Source organism: Lachnellula hyalina (assembly GCF_007821495.1).
Source record: "Lachnellula hyalina strain CBS 185.66 chromosome Unknown contig00108, whole genome shotgun sequence".
NCBI classification, from domain to species: domain Eukaryota; kingdom Fungi; phylum Ascomycota; class Leotiomycetes; order Helotiales; family Lachnaceae; genus Lachnellula; species Lachnellula hyalina.
In genome coordinates this window covers 68,225-93,264 of record NW_022157222.1, presented here as the reverse complement: position 1 = coordinate 93,264, position 25,040 = coordinate 68,225, and the positions used below count along the sequence as shown (strand labels likewise).

At 45.8% G+C, this 25,040-nt stretch overlaps 5 protein-coding genes across 5 annotated transcripts; 3 read left to right on the top strand and 2 right to left on the bottom strand.

The window, feature by feature from the left end:
* Window positions 1-2,395: 2,395 nt before the first annotated feature.
* ran1 (Negative regulator of sexual conjugation and meiosis) lies at window positions 2,396-3,918 on the top strand (the record flags this gene model as incomplete). The annotated part of the gene is made up of 2 exons (XM_031152291.1): window positions 2,396-3,152; window positions 3,209-3,918. The coding sequence occupies 2 exons, from the start codon at window positions 2,396-2,398 to the stop codon at window positions 3,916-3,918; spliced, it is 1,467 nt and encodes a 488-aa protein (XP_031003854.1).
* Window positions 3,919-13,479: 9,561 nt separating this feature from the next.
* On the bottom strand, window positions 13,480-14,472 carry LHYA1_G007361 (uncharacterized protein; the record flags this gene model as incomplete). The annotated part of the gene is made up of 2 exons (XM_031152290.1): window positions 13,480-14,290; window positions 14,366-14,472. The coding sequence occupies 2 exons, from the start codon at window positions 14,470-14,472 to the stop codon at window positions 13,480-13,482; spliced, it is 918 nt and encodes a 305-aa protein (XP_031003853.1).
* Window positions 14,473-14,804: 332 nt separating this feature from the next.
* On the top strand, window positions 14,805-15,828 carry LHYA1_G007360 (ADIPOR-like receptor; the record flags this gene model as incomplete). The annotated part of the gene is made up of 3 exons (XM_031152289.1): window positions 14,805-15,338; window positions 15,390-15,620; window positions 15,670-15,828. 3 exons carry the CDS (start codon window positions 14,805-14,807, stop codon window positions 15,826-15,828), a joined length of 924 nt encoding a protein of 307 aa, XP_031003852.1.
* Window positions 15,829-17,992: 2,164 nt separating this feature from the next.
* LHYA1_G007359 (uncharacterized protein) lies at window positions 17,993-19,651 on the bottom strand (the record flags this gene model as incomplete). The annotated part of the gene is made up of 3 exons (XM_031152288.1): window positions 17,993-18,377; window positions 18,593-19,107; window positions 19,220-19,651. The coding sequence occupies 3 exons, from the start codon at window positions 19,649-19,651 to the stop codon at window positions 17,993-17,995; spliced, it is 1,332 nt and encodes a 443-aa protein (XP_031003834.1).
* Window positions 19,652-20,677: 1,026 nt separating this feature from the next.
* On the top strand, window positions 20,678-22,210 carry anxa7 (Annexin; the record flags this gene model as incomplete). Its single annotated transcript, XM_031152287.1, has 3 exons — window positions 20,678-20,900; window positions 20,953-21,869; window positions 21,926-22,210. Coding segments are annotated over 3 exons (1,425 nt in total), but the record flags the coding sequence as incomplete, so codon positions are not given.
* Between the last annotated feature and the right edge of the window lie 2,830 nt (window positions 22,211-25,040).

Below are 25,040 nucleotides of genomic sequence, written 5' to 3'. Positions count from 1 at the left end.
TTGAAGCCTCAAGCGGGAGCTCTGGCTGGTGGCTCGTGAGATTCTTTAGGCGGCTGGTAAAGTTACCATGCCATCCCGTCTCTAGGATGTATTTTGTTATGCTGGGGAACAGCGGCAAGCAGAAAAGTGAGAGAAGGCTGGCATTTGCAGGTGTAGTGCTGTTAGTCGATGTTTCCTCGACGTCGATCACAATGACACCAGTACCTGCCATACAAAGTACTGTAAACCGCAAGGCCAAAACTAGTGATGGCTGAGGCATGAAACTCACGCAGTGCAGTGAAAGTTCCAGCCTGCATGGATGGCGTGGATTATGCCCTGTTTATGCACGTTTGTGCAGAGATAATACTTCGTACAAGTAACTGAGCAATGCAGCTTGACCAGCGAGGCTGTGGAAAAATAAGCCGGCAGTATATAAAGAAATAGCCAATAGATGATTCAAAGGAAACTATTGGCTGCAAAGCACAAACCAAGTGGTAAACTATAGGTTCATGCTAACTATGAGTGGCATATAGTGGGTAAATAAAGCATAGATTAACGCGTACTTCTTTGCAGTTACGATACCATTAGTCACAATTGGGGCGTGGATTTGCCTCTACGGAGTAGAATTAATATTCTTTTCTTAGTTAGTTTCCATATTCCTTGTCAGCGTGCCGGCGATCCTTGTCTCGCTTTGCATCGCACAGCGCCACCGGCCCACTGCCCACGGCGAGACATGCACAAACCAATCAGTGGCAAGCAGTCCCGGCGATCCAGCCTCGAAAGCAGCCTCACTTCTCCCAGAGGCGATGGTGATTGGGTGTAAGCGGGAAATAGAGATTTGAGAAATGACACGAAAAAGTTGGGAGTGGCTGCTTGCACTACAGCGGAAGGTGCCTAGTGCATGGGTGGCCTAGTCGGAAAGCAGGTTTATTCCGTACTCTGTTCCGTACACCCCATTCGTAACAAGGCTGTCCATTGCTCGGGCGCAGCAATCCACACCTCTATCCACCAAAAAGTCAACGTCCACCACGAGAAACACAGGCGGCGAGCAAGGGTTGAAGGCTTGAACCACGTCGCTGCTGATTTGCTGAAGCGCCCGGTTTCCATGCCCATGACCATGCTCACTCGCCGGAGATTGGCTACAACGGTTGAAGGCGTGAAGCAGATCCATCCTACTTTCTTCGCGACGATGACACATCACGATGCAGCAGTAATTCGAAATCCCATCCATGGCCTAGAGACTTGCCGAAGGCACCTGGGCTCGATCGACAGAAGATGAAGGAACAACCGAAGGAATTATTGGAGTGATCTGGCGCCCAGCCGTGCAAGATTGTCACCCAATCAGACGGCGACGAAGGTGCAAACTTTTTATTTCTTGCATTGATCGTTAGGAGCCCATGAGTGGCAGAGGCACCAACGAACGAATGAAAGCCATACTGTACCATACGGTCCATACCGTATCGGCGTCACCTGTAGCAAAAGCTTCACCTGGTCTCATGGCCACGCAGCCTGCCTGCCGAGGGTCTCAGATGGTTGTCTGGCTAGCACTGGAATTCATGCGATCCCATCCGTAAGCGACACAGGGCGACGAGTGGTCTTCTTGCCCAGCGTACTGGGCGCCACAACAACACGCAAACAGCCACCAACTGCGACACACATCCACTCACGTATGGCATGGGCTGCAATAGTCGGCTCGAATGAAATGGTATGACCCAGCATAATCTGCAGGGACGGAGCACCAGGAGGATTGTGCCCGCGACAGGCCTGTATTTTCCCAACGCCCGCCTCGCTCACAGTCCAAGTCCCCCAGACGCACAGACTCGGAGTGAGAAGACCAATCCCCTGCTGTTTTGCGGCCTCTGCGTCACAAAGGTCATTCGGACCCCAGCAGCACTAATTAATGGCTCATACAGTGGTAGTAAGCACCGCCTTATTTCATACGCCGTAAATTATCTTGCTCGAAGCCTCGAACTACCTAGTCAGTCGTTCCTACTAGTTCAACCAGGTTATCGTCCCGTCTGGGAACTTGGGAAGCCGGCGTAATTCTGTAAACTAAACTAGCCTGCGCCGGAACTAGTAGTTGATATACATTCTCGTCTCCCCCTCCTCAAGCGTCACATCACCAACCTCACTTCTCAACATCTCTATTGCGACTCGACCTCCTCCACCACTCTCCTTCGTACCTAACCGTCGCGTCTAACGAACTCTTCCTCTGTTCTCTTACCCCAAGACATCTCTCTTCACAACACAGCTGCACAATCCACACCGCGGCAACCTGAACGACGACATTTAATTCCCAGGCATAACCATCCAGAGGATATTTTTGGATCCATTTTCTTTGTGTGTTCTTTGGACCATATTCTTAGGACCACTTGCCCATTCAAGGGAATTTTTGACTTCGGTTTCCATTTTTGCCATGTCCAATGCTCTATTGACACTGCCACCATCTCCCCAAGGAATTTCCTACGGACCACAGTTCCGGAGCTCAGTATCACAACCGCCATACAACTCGCCTCTTACTCCACCTCACACACCTCCGCAGTCACAGGCGCCAGCCTTGAGGACTCGTGCGAGCTTACGCCAATCGAATACCCTTCGCCTGAAGGTCCCTCCTCCACCCGAATCACGTATAGGTATATTCCTTGGAAAGTCGTTGCAATTAAAGACAATATTGGGAACTGGTGCCTATGGTGTGGTTTATTCTGCTTTCGACTACAACACCTTGACCTGGTATGCGGTAAAGGCCCTAAACAAATACAACCCAAATGGAGAACCTTTGGACAAGAGACAACGGGACTTCCAGTCTAGGGAAATCCAGCTTCATTACGCCGCCTCCGTACATCCTAACATAGTCTCTATGCTCAAGATTGTGGATGACCCAGAATGCACCTTTGTCATTCTGGAATATTGCCCGGAGGGTGACCTTTTCTCGAACATCACCGAGAGAGGCACATACGTGAGTAATGATGGTCTTGTCCGGAATGCCTTCCTCCAGATCCTGGATGCTGTTGAGCATTGCCACCGCTTGGGAATATACCACAGGGACCTCAAACCGGAGAATATTTTGGTTTCCAATTCCGGCATGAATGTATTGCTTGCCGATTTTGGACTTGCGACTACCGAACCGGAGTCCGACGACCACGGTTGCGGATCAACCTTTTACATGAGTCCAGGTAGGCCTTGTTGAACCCTTCCCCTCTTATCATCTAACCGTTCTCGTTCCATTTAGAATGCCTGGATCAATCTTCAAGGAAGCCATCATACCGATGTGCACCAAACGACATATGGTCCCTAGGTGTGATCCTGGTTAATCTCACATGTGGCCGCAATCCGTGGAAACAAGCTTCGGAAGAGGATTCCACATACCGAGCTTTCAAGAAGGACCGGAATTTCTTGAAGTCCATTCTTCCACTGTCGGATGAACTGAACGACATTCTAGGTATGGTTTTTGAAAGCGACCCACAGAAAAGGATCACAGTTGGCCAGCTCAAGCATCTCATTTGCCAATGTCCCGGTTTCTCGGCACCAGTCCAGCCTCAACAACTACCACCACAATCCCCAACTTCACGCAGCGTGTCTTCCAACAGCTCCAGCGATTCGTATGGCTCCTCCAACGAGTCAATGGTATCGTCGACCTCGTCGATATCATCAGATGGCTCTGACTTTTCCGCTTGTGATTCTCCGATGGACATCGAGCAAGATTTCCGAGGCGACGTACCAGTTGCCACCAACGGACCAAATCAACGCCACCCACCACAAGTCAAACAGACATACGTTATTCCCTCGCATTCAGACTTCCAACAACAATACTACCAGGGCCCAACCAAACAGAATTCCTTAGAGCAGCCATGGATATACGACACTTCTTATGATCAGGTTCCCCCTATGTGTCAGGCCCTACCTGCTTTCCACTCCGCTTTCCATCATTACCAGTTTTAAACGGTCTTTGGCCGTAGTTGGGATTTCCCAATGGCTAAGCTTTGAAAGCTTTATGAACTTGTCAATGGTCTCGTTACATTTTAGATTGTCTTCCATTCTCCCTCAGGACACCCGGAACTACAGTGGTATACACTAGGACATTGGTTTCCACACCCATGGTCGCATCAGGGATTCCGTACATATACCGCCAGGGGAAACTGGTGAACCATTGGAATCTTCCACCTGAGGATACATCCGTCTGAGGGTCTCCAACCCACATCAGACCCCAAAATTTGAACCAAATAACGAGCAGAAGAAAAGCACCTCGTGGATTTTCTGTTCCACTCAGCTCACATGTCGTTCTACTGTATATTTTTCGTTTTGTTTAAACATTTAGCACGGCGCACAGGATAAAATGGTGGTTGGTCAGACTGTTTTGGGCAAAAGATCTGATTTATATCTATCTTACATAATTTTTATTCCATTGCGAGGCGTTTCAATAGAGCTGGCATGCTCCGAGATTCGGGAGGTTGAATCAATTCTTTGGTTGGGAAAGCATACTGCAAGCGAAGACGCATGCTGTGGAGTACATTGTCTGGGTAGACATTTTTGTTTTCGATTCTGGTGGAACCATTTGGTCGATGAACATTTTTATTTGCTCAGTAGGAGGATACCCAGGGGAATACGTTTAGAAGCAAGATGATCATCAATGTTGAAAAGGTGGCTCACTCGGCTAGTGATGGCCTATTATATACGTTTTGGGGACCAGATAATGGTCTCCTACAATATTGGAAAGGAAAAAGAAAGATTTAGTGTACATTTATTTACATAACGAGATTTACGAAGAACTCGAATAATGACGAGAAATACAATACCAGATTCACATCTTATAAACAATGTATCTTCATCTACTTGCAGCTGTCGTGACATCGACAAATATTAAAATGATGAAGCTTGATTAATTTACTTACCCCTCCCTCCCTCGTCCTCAATTCAGAGTCGACATCAGCTACTACTATCGCATCCTCGTATTTGGACTTTAGCCGCAAAGTACATAGCATCACCAAACTTCCTGATTTCCTTTTGTTGAACCATTCGGCTTACGCCCCGGCATGCACACATAACGCCCCAAATTATCTAAATTACGCAGTAGCGTTGTACTATACAGTAGCTTGGCCTTGGCCTTGCATGAAAGATATAGCTTCGATTCAGCTCCCTGATAGGCGTAACGCTTGTCGCCACCGTTCGCCTTACTTTTGGCCCTGCGCTGGACTTGGCTGTGTAACCAATAACGGGCAGTCCTTTGTTCTGATGAAATCTGACATGCATGCATTTACTGGACAGAGAGAGAGAGGGTACCTGTCACATGCTTGGGGTGATTGGATGAGATGGATGAAGTGGATGAGGGATAAGTAAGTCAGCACTCTGGAATTGCATGCGGAGAAATATCCGCTGTTGGTTGTTCACCCTTTTTTGCTTGATGGTGTGTAGTGGTGGGTGGGTATGATGGTAAGGTACCTAATAAAGTAAGCACATAGCATCAAAGAAGGCAAGTAAGTATAATACAGTACGACGTCGTGTGTCAAAGCCGTAGGTAAGCACAAGACAAGGTAGGCAGACTCGGGCGGGAGTGGCGTTGCTGCCTCCACATCGACGTGTTGCGATGGAAGTGAGGTCTCCACGTGAAATATCACTGTCACTCAGAGCGTAGCCTTGATGGTGAAAAGTCCACAATTTCTATTCTCGTTGTTTTTGTGTACCGTTGTTTTGTTGTATCTAGGCAAGTGCAAGCAAGCAGGCATGTGTCGAGGCTTATTGTGGAAAGCTATGCTCTAGAACTTCTTGCGAATTCTACGTACGTAGCTACTCGGTGTTTCCCGTTGCTAGGATCACGAGGGCTAAAGCCTTGCTTCTCGTGTGTATCAAATTTTCTCGTTATCATGCCGATGATCGATTTTGTAACTCGAGTGCAGTCTAGAATGAGCATGTATATTTCAAGGTACTCAGTAGTAGTAGGTACAGGAATCTTGGAGGTGCAAGTGAATCGATCATGTGTTACAATGAATTTTGATCAGAGGTCTAAAGATGAACTGCCTTAGAACGATCATGATACTTCTTGTGGCTCTAGAGAGGGCATCTATCCCGCTCTGAAAGGATAGGGTTGCGGCATAATGAGCTCTGCGATGTCTAAATACCTAAAGGTGGTCTTAAAAACTCGCAAGCTCGAAAGATCAGACCTAGCCACCGGATTTCCGGTTGGAAGGGCGAGAGATAAAGACAAAACATGAAGAGAAGTTAGAGCCAGTGCAAAGTTTCATATATCTATTATTCCCACACTTTATCTTGGCCTAAGTAGGAGAGCGTCGTTTCGCTGTAACTCTTCCTATTGTTCCCCCTTTCCCTCTCGCGTAAATCATTGCCCGTACTCCACTCCCTGAGTGTCGTTGATATACACAGTAACACACTTAACTTTTGGATCCCGCAAACACGTGTAACGGTCCCGAGCTCCTTTCACTATTATTATTTTTCGCTTTATCTGGCGAGTCATAGACTTTGGGATGCTAAGAGCCTCAACTCAAAGCTAGCTAGAAGTAGTCCTTTTGAGGACCGCACGCTAAAGTTAGTGTCACGTGGTATATGAATCCGCGAGAACACTGTATAACAGCTGGAGTACCATAAAATTACGGCAGATATTTGCACGAAATTTTCTTATTGAAAAATGTTCTGGGTTGACTGAGCGCAAAAACCTTCGCGCCCTTATTAACGGTAAATGTGGAAACCGGGCCCGAGATTTACGACATATAGTAAGTATTCTAGAAAGATGCGCCAAGACATAATTTAAAGGTCGGGTATCAGCTGCATATGCTAATATGACTATATTAACATCACGAGTCTACCACCTTCTGAGAAGATTATTACTCATAGAATGCTATTGTGACATCCAGAGCATCACGCTCTGACTCAACGCAAATGGAATCGTAATAGATCGGTAAAACTCCTTTTCCTAATCATGATTATATCAGTAATCTTCGAATTAGCACCTTTCGGCACTCCATTCCATTTAATAATCACGTGTATAGACGACTACAACAATGCATCAAACACTTTCAACTGCTTAGTATGGATTTGTATCGCCTAGCTTAGGTGAACTCAAACCTCCCAGACTACTGAATACTCAGTTAGATCTCCCTTGCTATCCTTTACTCCGTAAAAGAAGTCCGCGAGAATCACGACCAGGCTAGTAATCACGAGGTCCTTCTCTTTCCCAACCTCCTGAATGATCAGGATCGAACATCAAACATGCAATATGAAGTCAGAAAGGAGTCAGCTCCCGTGTCCGGATTGCTGGTCTCTGGTGTCTGCGCGAGACTTCACATCGAGGAAAGTCACTTGTACACCGCCTCTTCAAACGTTTAGTACTAAGTTTCCCAACTATGAAGTATGATGAACATCTGTGCGATTGTGACTGGGGAGATGAAATCGGATCGCCGGGACATATGCGTTTGCATCTAAGGCATACGAAGTAAAATGGTTCTCCCGTCTTGTCCTGAATTAGTTTTTGTCAAAGCGTACACGGTGTGCCGTCCAAGTCGATTTGGCAAGAGCCGTGATTGGCTAGATTCTCACTTTGGGAATTCCACGGCATTGGTCGGTGCTCAAGCTTGGGTACAGGACTCTGGCGGCTTAGGCTGGATGCTCTGTCTCGGGACTGGAGGAGGCATTTGTAGTGGGTACAGTATGTGAAGTTGCTATCGTCCCGCATGCAGCTTATCGATAGTCCATCACATAAAAGTACCCCGCTCTATCTGCTACTGCAGTCCTGGCTACGTGATTCCCACTACTGGCCACGAGTACTCCCTAAAGCAACATGAAAGTCGTTTCCCATCCGTTGTGGAGGTCGGCTTTGAAACTATCTTCAGAAACAACCTAGCGCTTGCAGCTGCAATATCCAAATGAACACGCTGTAACATCAAGCCCACTACTAAGGCTAGCAGAAGGAAAGGCAGGTAGGACAAGGCATTATACCGTATGCAGGTCTAATAACATGTGAGGTAATAGGACAGTATTTGATTGCTCGGACGTTACACCTTATGATGCCAACCGTCCGTCACACGACATGACAGCCGCCGAAACGTGGCTGCCATTATTGCAAGGGATAATAAGGAAACGAGGAGAGACAGTAGTCTCGGTACGTGGGTTGAGATGGAGGGCAACATGCAAGGGAGAAATTGGGAATGATTTAGCATGGGATGAAACTTGTTTTACTCATATGGTTCATGCAGAGTGTCGGACTCAGAACTTCTGAGCCTGACTTATATTGAGCTACCCAAAGTGGACGATGGTAAAAGGCTTTTCCGACCCGAATCAGCTTTAAGAGTTTGCCACGAGCATAATCACGAGAAATGGTTAGGTAATATCAAAAGAATGACATGAAACCTGTGATTAATAACTAGAGCGGCCCTTTGATGTTTTCTGATTTGTATCACGCGATTAGAATATACAATAGAATATATGAAAGAAAGCCAAAAGATCCAGCGAGATCAGGTCACGTGAACTAATATGTCTTTGGCATTTTTATTGTTTGACAATAATAAACTCAAGATGAGCCTAACAAATAAAGAGCTCCATTTCACACTTTAGAGCTCGGTCTACTTTTACACCAATGCAAAACGTCTCTCCAATTTCCGTTCAAACTACTCTCGGCGGCGTCAACCCAAATTATTATTCAGTTGTCGACGAGTAGCTATCAGCGCAACGACCTCTTCATTGCTTCTTCCAACTTTAGCATCTGGATCTAGTATCCTAGCTTTTACACGATCTACATTAGCCTCATTGACCATAAACCATCCCATCGCAGCCAAGATCTTATGCCATGAGGGTTGGGGGAATTTGTAGCATGCAACCTAAGCTCAATGAAGAACTTGAATAGTGTGTAAGGGAGGACAAGGTTAATCAATCCAAATGAGTAAGTAGATTATAGCCATCGTATGCAAAGATACCCAAACAATTCATACCAACTTCAGTTGACTTGAATATGTTTAAGTTGAAGTCAGGTTAAAAAGGAACTCTTATTTATAAATGTAATATGTGAGTTGAGTATACCTTGTAGAGATTGAGTTCAGTTGAACAATAATCCAACTCGGCTTAACTTATTTCACCCTCGGTATAATCAATTAATCATAATAGAAAGGCTCAAGGTAGTTCAGCAATAGGGTTGCCTACATGACAATTGTTTGCATGTGCCTCACTCACATCAGTATGACCGTAAAAAATTTTAAGCCTCATGTGGAGTGTTAATCCATCAATATAATCGGGCAGAGAACTGCTAGCTTTTTAAGAAAGTGCTCTAGGAACCAGAGTTTAGGAGGCTTTTATAAGGTTTGGGGAAAGAGCCCGCTCTTAGCGAGTAATAGTGACTGCTCCTTCCCCTTTTAAGTTTCGCCTCACCAAATTTACCACGGTCCACGAAGGTCTTAGAAGAAAAACAGATTAGATCACATCGCACAATAAAAGAAATGTAAATCACCTACCTCTTATAAGACACATCGTCCCACTGCTCCCTCCCAATTTTTTAATTTTGTTACAACTTGCTACAACAACAATGATTCCTCAACAAGAAAGCTCACTTATCCTCGAGACCCCCCAACAATAACTCGATCGCATCGACGGAATCCGAGGTCGTGATATTTACGACACCTATAATATCGAAATACCATCCAAAGCCTCCAAAGGATCTCGATTATACACACCGAGAAAGCGGATCCTCATTTATTCTGCAAAGCTTGCAGCGGGTCATACACGCAGGCCCGTGCGACCACTCGTCGAGCCAACGGGCCTCTTTGAACCTCGGGGTCGAGGCTCTCCATCAACTGCAGTTTTGAAGTGGCTCAAGAGTATCAATCGCACTTTGCGCGACGTACCCCAAGGGGAAGAAGAGATGACCGGAAGACCATTTGGCTCCACGGAGCACCGGCCGTTACTTGGTAGCGGGTCTCGGAACAAAACAAAAAAGTCAAAGATCACTCTACGCCAGGTCAAAAGCGAGAGCGATGTGACAAATGGCAGGTCGCGTTCTGAACCAGAACCTGCATGGTATCTTTGGCGGAAGATAGCTCCAAAAACCAACAAGCACGAAGATGCCGACGATGATTTCTGCATACCACATCATGATAGCCTTGAGATTGCTAGGGAAACCCGCGACTCGACGGACAAGATGAGGAAACGCGTAAGGGCTCTAAGCGCATACCATCGAGGAAATCTTATGTTGAACGCGGATAATATTTCTGAAGCTGAAGATGAGATACGGCGGCTTGGGTGGCTCAATCGAATTGCTATGAGAGGTCGGAAAGCGATGCATCTTGCGTGATGTCCGATCTCGAAACTACAATTGCAAAGAATCATTACTTATGGCCCTTGACACAACTAGCAGGAGTACACTTTTAATGGCCTCGGCCTTACGGCAGGATCTCCTTTTGGCCATTGGTCATCTGAGATTGACTTTGTGTTTGTAAGTCTCTTATTGACATCTTATTCATGATTTGAGGCAATGTAATCAGAATTTGCAAAGTTTCCTTATTGATTCCCTTGAAGAACTTTAGGTATTGTTGTTACATTTCGATGGAGCATGGCATTATCGCCAAATGTAACTTCAAGTCATCGCACTATAAGCTGCACTGGAAGTTGGAAAGAGCAGAAGGATTAAGCTGTGAATTTTGGGCGGATGCAGACGTATTTAATTTTGCGTAAAGTGATATACGAATGCTTTCTGGTAAGACAGCCCTGTTTGACTCTTGAAACAACTTCAGAGTCCTCACCAACAAGCAGGGCCATAAAAAGAGACATTAATTGCGACCCGAAAGGGAAAGAGCGCCTTTCATGCTCCTAAAGAAGCGGCAAAAAGGGGAAGGAGCGACCCTTACCCAATTCGCCTGAAGGCATGGGAACCATCGGGAACGAGCGGCCACCGCAGCAGCCTAAGGTAGCTTCAGCTCTAGGAGCTAAAAGCAAACTAAGGGGCAAGTGCGACAAACCAACAAAGCAAAGAACACGTGCGACAAAAGGGAAGGACTTGTGCGCACAGCCACGTGACGGTTGAAAAAGGGGTTCGCCTAAGCTTTGCGCTAAAGTCTCTCCCGACGACACTCCATCAACACTGCACAGCCTGCCATGAATTTCGCGCGGGAATCAGCAGTTAATGGAACAGAGTTGAGCCCAACTAGCTCAGAAGACAGATGACAGATGAAATCATTCTCTCGAGTTTTCTAGAGGAAGTTTGGTGAGCTGAGAGGGAAATGGGCGCCCGAAATAGTCTGGACATATAAATAGTGAATGCGAGAGACTTTGACCTAACATTTGACCTCGTTGTCGCCTTGCAATACTACCAGAAGTGATATTCGTGATACTGATCCTCAGCTTCATAATTACCCAAATCAAGAACTTCTAAGCCCCGACAGATGCGTGAATGACTCGCGAACACCGCGCGTTGAGCCCTTGCGAAATACCATCAGGACCGAGGCTAGGTTCGGGATCTCGGTTATGCAATGTTCATTCGGGCAAAGTTGCCCACCGGCTGTTCGTGATGTCGCCCCAAAGGAGTTCCATATAATTAATATATTGCGAGGAAAGAAGTGGAAGCAGGACTCCCATTTACAGCCAGGTATGGATGAACATGGTGGGCCAACCCGAGACTCCGAAACCTCCGTGATTGCAAATTGCGACTATTTTCGTTATAAGTCTATAAATTAGGGCATCAACCCGCCCAAGACTGACTGGTAAGTGGTGACGCGAAGACTCTGCCATCTGACCATACGGTCCGAAACTTAGTGTATTCGAGAATGTTGGCATTGACATATCGTCTTCATTAATCCCAAGCTCCTGCTACCTGGGTAGGTGTTCTCGGCCTTCGAATCCATTTCACACCTTCTTTGGGATACATTCGTGGTTTTGTTGCAATTCGTATTCATAGCCCTAGGTCCGAACCCTGAGATATTCATCTAGGGCTTCCAAAAAGAATGTTGTGGATTTGTTGCACATTGTATTCAAGGACCTGGAACCGAAGACTCGAGATATCATCCAGACATCCATGATGAATATTGTTATTCTGTTGCACATCGCATTCGGGGATCTGGGTCCGATGCTCGAAAAAATTGTTTGGCCAGCCAAACAATAGGTATTGTGGTAGTTGTTTCAATACTACTATCTCAACGGATGAAAGGCTATTGAGAAGGTTTAGAAGAACGGCCAGCTGCTATGTATCGTCATCCCAAGATGAAGAAAGCTGGGTACCTCAATGATGCCCTAAACAATATGCGACCATGAAAACGCACCTTTGGTATAAGACGATGCGTAACTATATTCACTACAAACGTATGGGTACAGTGAATCATGTCAATGGTTAGGAAAATAAGCTATACTATGAAGTATTGCGCAATCAGACCTAAGAAGTGGTAGGGTTTATGCCAATGGCCAGGCAAAGAAACTATACTACAAGGTATTGCGCGATCAGACTTAAGGAGTATTAAGATGAGACGAGAGCAATAGGCGATACGTAAGATAAATCAAGATGTAAGCAAAAATCTCCTCATAGGATACTCAGTCTGAATCGACACAACTGCGAAGTGCAACAAAAATCAAATCATCTCGGTTTGGCGTAATTTATACGCTGAATGGGCCATCCAGATGCTCCAATTGGCAGGTTTTATGACGAGTGGGGCCGAGAAGGCCTCCGACATAGTAACTACCAAGCTCGAACGGCTTCTTAATTCGATGACACGAAGTATACCTCGTGAAAACTTTCAAGTGCCGCAATGAGCTCAAATATGGAGGAAAGGTTCGCGACTTCACAGGCCACGCATAAAAATATAAGCTAAGGAGAAGGAACCTTTGAAGCATATAGAACCAGTAGCAATAATGAATCACCCCTGATGCTACCATGCAACCTTGTACACGACTGGCCACACAGTCCATAAGTTGAGATATAGAATCACATTGACCTCATCTAGAAAGGAATTCTGTAGATGACTCTTGCGATAATGATATGCGAAGTGACGATGACAATCTGAGTGACATCAGAACTCCTCTAAAAGACCATGCTAATCCTAAGACCTGCCGGTGTGGTTTTGTAGCGCATGTCTCTCTAGCGTCTCTAGCCCTCGGATGTCCAACTGTCAACCTCCACAGGCCGCTCTCACTTTAAAGCTTGGTGCACGAATACACGTCAACTGTGAAATGCAAAGCTTAGCTGACGCCATATGTGCTCAGGCTTTGCAGGTTTTCACCGCTCCCCCATTGGAGCGTTTCTGGGATCCAGAGCGTTGCTAGAAACGTCGAGCATTTTCTGATGAAGTTGCGAATGGTCCGTCAAATACGAACCATGGCTTCGGGATGTTGGACCGGACAGAAATATGAATGCTTGGTAAAGATCATTCGGGCCGACCCCAGCGTGTCCTTCGTGGAGTTGAGAGATGAGTATGTTGGTCATTTGCGTCAAGCGTCTGTAGGAGCATAGGCCATGTACTGATGGTCCGAACCTCTTTTGATGAATATTGTAATATCAATTCCCCATTGCATGATTTTCGAAGCTCATCGCGTTTTCGGTTTCCGAATGATGACCTTGGAACCTTCCAGCTGCCAGCCGACACCATAGTATTTTGTCAGTGAAGTCCAGGTGGTGCTGACGTACTTCTCCAGGGATGGCTTGTCGATGCTGAGATAGCCCCGTCCAAGGCACTTCAGTGTTTGTCTTCTTATTCCCTCCTCAGCAAACTCCATAAGCTTTGCCTTGTACCCGTCCACGCTCCTTTTGACCTTCCAGAAAAGAAAGTAATTGTCGTGAGCAAGGGCACGTAGAACCGCATCCACTTTCGTGTCTTGTAAACCCCATTCCAGCCTGACAGAGTAAGCCTGAGCCAGGTCGTTTTGTCGACAAGCCAAGTCTAACACTAGATATCCAACAAATTCGTTGAGCTCAGTCTTCGCAAGCGGCTGGGTGGTATGCATCTTCTTGAGTAGATGAAGTATTGCTGGATGGTAGGATTCCATTTGCTTCACCAGAATTGATAGTCTGATACAAAATATATATGCTTGAATCGAAAAGTCGTCCACCCTGTTCGAGGCCACAATGCCCTCGCGTAACTTTCTCATTGCCATAATTAGAGTGGCAAGATCCCTTTGTCCCGAAATATCAACGTTTGCGTCGACGACCGTTCGAATGTTCGTTGCATTCTGCGGAATCTGTCGTTGCGCCTTATCGCTCCTTCCATTCTCCTGGGATATGTCCATTCGCGCCAGTCGTCGAAGGAGCTCATCACCGCGACCCGCATCCGTACAGAAGGCCATGTATCTCTCGACGATTTTTGCATGATATCGCTCTTGCGCTTTGTGGTCGAGGAGCCTGCGTGTGCCACGATCAATACATATCGACGCGGGGAACATGTGGGGTATCAATAAACAACCGCATGCGACGTACCTATTGTCTCCTTTCGAAGGCAGTCCCAGGGCCTCCAGAGGATCCAAATTTGCGGGTTTCAATCGACTCCATGGTGCTGAGTTTGCGCGACCTCCACGGGCCGACATTGAAAAACTAGAGAGGTGGGCGGTGATGGATGTGATGTAGTTGAAGCTGTGAGAAGGAGAAGAAAGGAGACGGGACGGAAGCCAAACGGCTCGTTTAAAATTGGCACCTCTCAAGTCAATCGGCAGCGGCGACCGCAACAGAAAATGCCCCGCGACTCAACTCTTTTCACTCCTTTTAAAAACACCAGATTTTCCCCTGTTTGATGTACGCTGTGCTGCGAATGATTTTGTATATCTGATTGTATTTTGTCACATAAGCAACTTCTTAAATGCTCGCCTCTTTCTACCACCAGATTAAAGCTACTCTCTCCCCTTCTTACTCGTACCACCTCATGTCAGCCCGCCAGCGACGCCCGTCGACGACCGAAGTCACGGAAGATGTCGTAAAAAAGGTTGAGAAAAAGATAGGAAATGCATTGACTGTGCTTTGGGATGACTTGCCAGCCTGGCAACGAGACAATCATTACATATATTCTGGCTACCGGCCAACCTCGGAGTCTTTCAAGAAGTCTTTCGCTAGTCTTGGCTACATCCACAACGAATCAGTCAATATATACTCTCATCTGCTAGGAGCAGTAGTCTTTTCCATAGCTGGAGTCATAATCTACTCTGCAGTCAAGCCAAGATATGAGACGGCAACATCATCAGATGTTTTGGCGTTTTCGTTCTTCTTCGTTGGGGCGGCATTGTGCCTGGGCATGTCGGGCACGTATCATACGATCTCGAATCATTCTCTAATGGTTGCCAAATTTGGTAACAAACTCGACTACGTTGGAATTGTATGCTTGATTACTGGAAGTTTTATCCCGGCTATCTACTATGGCTTCTATTGTCACCCACATCTGCAAGAGGTTTACTGGACTATGGTATAGTAGTACCCCGAGTTTTAGCACGGCGTATGCTTATTTATCGTACAGATGACTACTCTTGGGCTTGGGTGCACTTCGGTATCAATCTTCGAAAGATTCAGGACCCCAGCGTGGCGCTCATACCGAGCAGGCATGTTCGTGGGAATGGGGCTATCAGCAGTTGTACCAATCCTTCACGGTATCGGAATATACGGTGTAGAGGAAATGCAAGATAGAGTGGGAATGGCCTGGATGTTACTAGAAGGGTTCCTCTACATCCTTGGAGCTGGCTTGTACGCTGTGAGTTATCCTTTCACGTGATATATATTTCAAATTCTAACTTTCACAGGCTCGTTGGCCCGAAAGATCATGGCCAGGAGCATTTGACATTTGGGGGAGTTCCCACCAGATCTTTCACATGCTTGTTCTTGCAGCTGCTACCTCTCATTTGTACGGCTTAATGAAGGCGTTTGACTACCATCATACCACGCTGGGGCTCAAATGTTAGATCAAGTGATCCAGTAGGGTGATAGACCAAGGATAGATGTATTATAGGTTAGATTATAAGGAACCAGACTGTTCCGTGGTGGCCGTAGTATTGGCTATCTTGTATAAAACCCCCCTTATTTTAGTTTCCATTCCTTTCGAGCGCTATCGCGAGACATGGTTACCGCTTCAAATCTCCCGATCATCGTGTGGGGGAGGTCAAAGAGGAGTCATTTTCAACCTTAGCTTACGACGCATCCAGATTACGTGGAGATCCACTGGCTGCGCTCAAGCATATTTTTGAGGGGACTCTTCAAGCAGGGCATAATGGTGATGAGATATTCTTTCTCATCAATATATGTTGCTTCTTCAACTCAGATTGCCTTGGGTCTCCACGCATGCCAGTTGCTGAAAGAGCGACTAGGGATTCGTCTGCAAGCATGCTTACTTAGACTTGCCCGTTTGGACACTTTTGCGGGAGACAAATTGGTATTGACAATATGCTTTAATCTTGTTTTGGAGCGTGTCTAGAAGTTCATTGCGGTCTTTGACCTTGTCATTTCTGAATGTACCGTTGTCGACTTTCGCGGCGGCTTCCATTCATATTATGTCACAATTCTTCAGATCTGCGAGGGAATTAGACTTCTTTGTCGTCCCCGAGGATCAGCTGACCAGCTCGGAGTTGATACTTTGTTGATTCTAGCGGACTATCTTAATATCTACAATTTTGAAGACGAGTTAAGTACTGGGTATAAATGTATCGCAGAGACTCTAAGCCTATGGATACAGAATCTTAACAAGAAGCCTACAAGTAGGAACTGAACTACATGAGGTTCGGTATTCTGTGTTTTTTCTGAGCTCTGCTAACCAAAGAGCAAGTTCCTTCATTCAACATTAACGTAATGATAAGAGAAGCAACGTGCAACAAAGAATTCTTATCACGATCGGTAAAGCATCGGGTGTTGGTGCTTCAAGAAGTTGTCATAATCTCCACTACGTGAATATGTTCAAGCAAAGGCTAATATAGCATTCAAGGCTAGACAACCGTTATCAAGAAATGCGAAATGCAACGAAAACTAAAAGGGTGTTCAGAGTGTCTAGTCATCGGCGGAGAGAGTGAAAAGGGGGAAGTCACTTAAGCGAGGACTTCGAAGAACTTTGTCAGAACATTCCTATACCCCCCTTCCACCGCTTAGCTAGTTCCCTAGCTCATAATTGTTCATTGCAGGGTATCTGACTTGGCCCTATAATATTTATTGCAACTTGCAATAAAGTCTGCGGTTCCCTTAGGCAGAGTATCCACTCACCCTACTACGTCCAGCGCCATACCAACTCCCCCTCAAAAAAAGGGGTCTAAAAGCCACCACCAAGATCTATTTCTTTCTCCCTCGACACCAGAATTACTAAACTGCTAGAGCTTTCATCACTCTGACCAGGGCTCAGATAACCAACCCAGCTCACGTCTCCTAAATTGATAAACAATTTATGATTATTAAAGTTTAGGAAGAAATGCCAAAGAAACCGATGAATGAATGAACATAGACACTTGACAGCAAAGCAAAACCCAACCGAATCAAAAAAAAAGAATGAGATGCGCTCCCATCTTTGAAGGGCGCAACAAAGCTGACAAGGTCAAAATACCATTCTGACAAGATAACACACACAGAGACACAACGCGAATCCGCGGAAAGAACCCCGTCGCATTTCCAACATCGCCTTTGCTTGCTTGGTTGTGCAGTGGTATGCGGAGTATATTTATACTGTACAGCCAGCTAGTGAGTACGTAATGTACCCAAATACGCTTGGAAGCTTGTTCATATTTGGGACGAGCGATGGTTGAATTGGAGACTCTGGCAAACCAAGTTAAGTGATGGTTAGAATACCAGTGGATATGATAATGAATGATCAAAAGGGGTTAGATGAGGGACGTTTTATTCATACTGACTAGACTTTCCATTTAATTGCCTTGCATATGAGTACATGACTAGGAAACACCAGCACCTTTCTTCTGCGATATTGGTACCTCGTCCAGGACAAATGCTCGATATCGTATCTTGTGTGTGTGTGAGCTGAGTGGTCGGGGAATCCTGCGTCTTATATCTCCCCCGAAACCTGTTCACCCTCAGCCCAATTCTGCTGTGGCCAAATCTTGCGCCCTATCTTCTTCATCCATCCCAAGCTACCTCTCAGCCACCTCCCACCTCCACCTCCACCTCTTCCACCTCCACCTCTCCCACCTCCCTCTTCCTCTTCGCCTCCTTCTCCTCCATCGCCAACCTCGACTTAACCAACAGTCTCTCCAACCCCACTCGTCCCGCCTCCTCCCAATTAGCCTGCACAAACGCCTTCACAGCCGCTACATCATAGAACCCACGCTCATCCTGCTTGACCGCTTCAGGTATCACGCCTTGGAATTCTTGTCCTTCCAAGACGACGGCTTTGATGATTCGGATGGACGCGGCTCGGAGTTGCCGGTCGACGTCTTCGACGGGGATGGAGCCTTTGATGACTTCGCGCAAGATTTCGTCTTTGTGGCGGAGGAGCTTCCAGGAGGCGAGCTTTTCTTCGTATCTATAACGTGGAGTTAGTTTTGCATGATTGTAAATGTTTCGGAAGGATTGAGGTATTAGAAATGGGGTTGAAATTTTCAAACGCGTAGGGAGGTGGGGAAATGTTTACTCTTTTTGAACGCCAAATTTCTCGAATGCTTCGTCTCGGATTTTATTTCGGGTTAGCTTTTGTTCGGTGTATAGTCCCTAGTGACAAGGTATCAAGGTCAGTTTCACGATATTCCACGGAAATTGAGACAGTATTGTAGGAGCCATGAACTGTTGCTGAGATATCCAAAGTGCTTACTTGCCTCTTCTCGACATTTTGGAATGAAAACAGTGATCCAGTCATTAAAGATTGGCCGTTTCGCCATTCGTTGCCGGTCATTATGCTTCAACTTCTTCTTGCCCGCCTCACCCCCTTCCTGTCCCTCAGCTGGGAGGTCCCCAACAACATCATGCTCCTCCTCTTCCGCATCCTTCTCTCGAACCCAGAACAACTTACATCCTGCAGCGTAGTTGAACATTTCGGATTGAGAAGAAAATGGCTTCCACCACCTCTTCTCATCTATACCTATGAAGTTCAAGACTTCCGATGGCTTCTTTGTGAGGAAGACCATGCTTTTTTTGCGGTCCAGAAGCTCGATATCTGGGATTCGTAGGTAGAGGCCACGATCATTGACTGTAAGACCGAATCGTCGGATGGTAGAGCCAAGGATGTTCCACAGGTCTCCGTGAGCACTATGGAAAAGCTGGGAACAACCGGAGTCAGTATTGTTTGGAATGGAGAGCTGACAATGTCTCCTATGTCGTGAGACATTTATAGTATATAGGGACATCGAAAGCGGGGGAAAGTCGACTCACCTCCCACTGAAAGCGTTGGAGGGAGTGAATATAATGGATATCGATTTGAACATATTTCACTTCCTCCGGTTCCGCGGATTTGGGAGAATGTTCTATAGAAGGCAGGACAATCTGAGGCCATGGGACGGCAAGGTTGACAACTGACTGTCCATGATTCTTAATCACCGACACAGCACCTAGCACTTCCCCAAGCTTGTCCGCAACTTCAATCCATGGTCTCTTCTCCGGATCATAATCCTTCAGCGCGCCAGTCACGAGAACATCGACATCCCCATGTGTTGTCTTCCCAGGGGCCTCAATAGGACTCTCCACTTGAGTATAATGTTCGCGAAGAGCGTGTAGTGTTTGTTTCAAGACATGGTCGTAAACTGCTGGTGGCATGCGAGGTGTGGGGAGGGGAGAAGCATGCGATGCGAAGGCTTGGCCACCCATCGTGTGTGTTGTAGAAGATGATGCTCTTGACAATTTGAACCACTGAGACGACAGTCTTTTGCTGGGTAGAGAAACTGTAACTTATTTCCAATGTGGTAGGCGTAGTGGGGCATTAGGGGATGTTGAGTGTCGCTTCTTTTGACCGGGACGAACCTTTAAACCAACACAAAAGCACGATGTTGAGGTATCTTGAACAATTCTGCAAACTGGAACGCTGACGAAAAGATGATGGACTGAATGTACTAATTCAAGAGAGAGAACATAATTTTAAGATGAAAGCATAGGTGCAAACTCTGAGTCACATCTTGCGAGAAAGATTGGTGTTTGCTGGTGAGAGAAGCAAGCAAAGTGACAGCGGCCGCAATTTCAGCCAAGGTTGCCGTTGCCGCCTGGAGAGGAAAGCGGCGGCAGAATACATGTACAAGCACACAGTGATTATGTGGTACGGGGTTTCATAGATGAATTGAAGCTATTCACAGAAATGGATGCCACGGAATATGTTGTTGCCGGCCAGAATGAATACCATTCAAATATACTCCCTACTATTATAGGTACATAGGTCTACGTCATTCAGCCCTATGGTTGCGCAGTCAAACAAAAGTTTCAAGCTCTGGACACTTTGCGCCCAACCTACCCCAACACAACTCAATCTCGTAAGCAACATCTGCAATTCCTCATCTAGTCCGACTGTACAAGTGCGACCCGAATCCGAGTCAGAAGATGAAAACCCTCACGGGAGAAGTTTCTCCTACAGTACGCAATCTCTTTGCAGGCCAAGGCGCTTGGCAAGTGGCTGATTGATGTGCTGCGCAAACCTGACCGTTCGTGCCTAAGAACCAGTCAGCACTGCCCCTCTATCCCAGCTACTGCTCGAATACTGGATCACCAAGTTGGTAATGCGCCTTCACGTACTTATTATTAGTACAGCACAACCGGTGACATAGAGATCCTCCTTTGCTACCTACTTTCCTTTAATCCATCCTCCCTCCTCCAACTAACCTACACAACTCTTCCTTCTTTCAGCAGATTGTTCTCCAACGATATCTACTCTTCCGATGGCATACAATCAACCCCCATACCAAGGTGGAGGCTATGGGGCTCCACCTCCAGGCCGTAAGTCAAGAATTCGCAGTGACCTCAACAGCTGAACTGATGGATTGGCACGCAGAATATCCTCCTCAAGGCTACCAACAACCTCCTCCCCAAGGCTACCCCCCGCAGCAATACGGCGCGCGCCGCAAGGTCGTTAGTACACAAATGAAGGATTGGGACTGAAAGCTCGAGCTAATGCGCTGGAACAGAATATCCTCCACAGCAATACCCCCCTCAGCAAGGAGGTTACCCACCTCAACAAGGATACGGTGCTCCCCCACCACAGCAGGGCTACGGAGCTCCTCCCCCCCAACAATACGGCCAGCCCCCTTATGGCTCCCCAGCGCCCCCACCTCAAGGAGCTTACGGTGCCCCTCCACCCCAAGCATACGGACAGCCCCCACCACAGCAATACGGAGCACCTCAAGCATACGTTCAGCCGACACCTCCATCCCTTGGCTACGGGCCCGCTCCAAATATACAATGGGACCCAACACAAGACGCCGAGGCCCTACGAAAGGCAATGAAAGGATTCGGCACAGACGAGAAGACGCTCACCCGCGTACTCGCGACCAAAGACCCCTTACAAATCGACGTCCTGCGCAAAGGCTACAACCACCGCTTCGGTCGAGACCTCATCAAAGACGTTAAGAGCGAAGTCAGTGGCTGGTTCGAGACAGGATTGTGTGCTATTATCCGCGGTCCTTTGAATCAAGATGTGTACCTCTTATACGAAGCCATGAGTGGACCGGGCACAAAGGAGAAAGTCCTAAATGATGTACTTTTGGGGAGATCGAATGCGGACATGCGGGCTATCAAGGAAACATATCACAAGACCACCCACCGAACTCTCGAACACGATGTCAAAGGGGATTTGAGCATGAAAACCGAGCGGCATTTCTTGATGGTTCTGGCGGCGAATAGAGCCGAGGAAAGCGCACCTGTTATCCCACAACAAATCGATCATGATGTGATGGAGCTGTACAAGGCAACTGAAGGCAAGATGGGCACTGATGAATTGCTTGTATGCAATATTTTGAGCCAGAGGAGCGATGCTCAGATTAGTGCAATTGCGCATACCTACAGGCAGAAGTTTACTAGGGATTTGGAAACTGTCATTAAGAAGGTAAAATACACCCATTCCCAACCCCTAAAAGTCTCTCGCTGACTGACCTTTTCTAGGAATTTTCGGGTCACATGGAAGCAGCCCTCCTCCAACAACTCCGAACGGGCACCGACAAAGCCATGCGCGATGCCCTCCTCCTCGAAGACGCCATGGCCGGCGCTGGCACAAAAGATCACCTCCTCACAAACCGCGTGGTTAGAGTTCACTGGGATAGAAATCATCTACAGCAGGTCAAAGGCGCGTACCACCACCTGTTTAAGAAGAGTCTCACGAACAGGATCAAGGGGGAGACGAGTGGGGATTATGAGAAGTTGCTTGTTGCTTGTTGTGGTGAGAATTAAGCTGGTTCTGGTGGTTCTTTGCTCATTTTGGTTTTTGTATGGATGGATGGGGCTGGTGAGCGGTTTTTACTGCCGGAAAGGGATTTTCGAATAGGATAGGAATTAGGATAGGTGTATGATATTACGATAATACATGAAATTTGCTACTAGTCACTTTCTTGCTCGATTCGTCACCTCCTTTGTGTTTGTTAAAGGAAGTTGCAAGTGCTGCTAGCTTTGAGCTAAACGCTTGCTTTGAATATTCTACCATGTGTATTACAGGGGCAGAGAGATAAGTACTCGTACAACTACCGTAACTATATACCTAGGCAATATATCATTTTCCAGCATCTGAATTCCGGAAGAACTAAGTCAATTGAGAATTATATCGCGTGTGCACCGCCTATGATATTTACTTTCTCATTCAAACACTGTTTGCTTGCCTTACTTAGATATGTATCCTTTTGATCATTTTAGATATGTTAGAAATATAAGGGGATTAAGTAATATAAGTAACCTATTTATATGCGAGGGTCGATTTGCTGTGAATGTCAGAGATTCTCTACGATCCTAGGACTTGGTCACTAGAACGGTTCCGGCAGCCTCATAAAAGAAATCGTTAATCTTGTTAGGATATACGATCCGCTCTGGGATCCGCTCTAGGATCCTCCCTAACCTTTCTAGTTATATAATCTAGCTTATATAATCTAGCATAGCTTAGTTAGTAAAGAGGCATTACCTCTTTATATCTATAATACCACCTAAATGCTAAGTATTATTAACTAGAATTAAGTCTATACTATATAGTAGAGAAGTGATCACATTACACGTATTAGCACCTGTAATACTAATAAATCTCCTGGAATTATCCATGTAATGTTATACCGCTTTATTATCCTCGCTGCAGCATTGTCAAGCCATGAACTTTGACTGCAATACACCATAGAACAGTATTTATTACCGCATATACTATCTGTTTCCTCTCTATATTTAAAATGTCTGCTAGTTGGTTTCTATGCTACGTCGTCTTCAACTATAACGTCTCGATACTACATAGCACTAATACCTACGTTCCACATACCGGGATCGATGCTAATCGAAGATCTAGACTTGTTTAGGGTGAATGCATCCAGCTGCTGTGTTCACTTCACGCCTTAGAAAGTAGGTATGATATTACCTTCATTCTATGTGATGCATTTCCACTAAATTACTTTTCTCTTTTATATAGTAACCTTTTCCTAGCGCATCTATTAGCTGACGTCGATTGAATGATTAGGTAACCTTACATAAGGGAAGCCTGCCAATTTCCCAATACTCTATTTTTAAGTCACTTTGTTTAATTTCGCATTTTACTCCTACCCCTCTATCGCATCATTTTGTTTCGTCTCCAGAGAAAAGGGCCTGAAGACGCCTTCTACACTTATTACTCAAGAGTAGATATGAATAGTTATATATCGAACAGCAGTGCTTTGTCACTCATAGTAGTTTCAAAAGATTAGAATGATATCAAGTTAACAGTGAAGAGGTTTGGGTTGTGTGGTTTTTATGGGGCTAGGACGGTGGTTTGTTTATGCTGTGTTATCAAGGGAAGCGACATGTGTCGGATGGAATAGGAGGCTGAGAATAACGAACTTGATAGGGAAGAGGAGACCGTTGTTGATGGGGAGGTTTGGTGTGGTATTTTATACGAATTCCAGAAAAGCCTGTTCGCGATAGATTACAAGGGGGGGGGATATGTTTGATTAAATGGACGCTGGAAATGGCGAACTGGATGGGGAAGACGGTATTATCAAAGGGAGGTTTAAATAGTAATTTATACGGATTCTAAAAAATGTAACGCTTGTTAGAAAGCGATTTTCATATATATCATATCTTGAATTTGCACGCGGTACTAATATACTATGTATTTCAAATACTACTATTTCTCTACTATAGACTAACTTGGCGTAAAATTCTTTCAAATATAAAAAGTATTTACTGCTAAGTTTTTAGAAGCATTCTTTGTTTGGAAGCTCTTTGTTGCGCAGAATGAATCCATCCATAGTAATATAAATCCCATCTTTATGATAGCAAGAATAACCGGAACACATTTCTTCCCCTTAAGAATAGATCCACTTGGAAAATATAGCCTGCTTCGGCCTAGGATACTTTTGGCGTAGCGTTTGCGCTAGTATGATAAAAATATTTTAACCTATCTGATGCATAGACTAGCTTTGTATTCTTTGGACTTTGTATTTGCACATACTTTCTAGAACCAGACAGCCAGACAGCTAACAACGCTTTGTTATGCTGAGATTTGTATGGCAGCGGTCATAATTTAGAAAGTGTTTTACTTTCAAACATATGTTCTTCATCGTCGTCTGGTAAGTGAATCAGCTCCTCATTCTTCCCTTCGAATTTCGACTTCAGATGCGTGTACGGCAGCCTATCATGCGTCGTTTCAAAGCATTGATTCGAAGCCAACTCTATCTACTACCTCAGCTGTGCCCGATCTCCTCACCATTCCGTCGTCATCAATGTCCCCTCAAATGCTCAGTACTAATATATGCTATAGATAGCATCACACTTCCATCGAATCATCGAAACCAGTCACAACCTCAGTCATCTATAATGCTCGTCGACAGGAAATTTACCCAATGATCTCGTCATCAAGTCATAACTTCACAAGTAAGAATACAAAGTCTTTGTTTCACCATCATCGACTTCTCTAGTCAAAGCAGTGAGTGAAAGCGCCCAACGTCGATCTGCTTTTTCCAACATCTTGGTTTCAGCCTTTTACTTTCTAACATCTATGATCAAACATCAGCTATTGAACTGTCTTCCGTCCGATTTACATTCAATGACTAACACT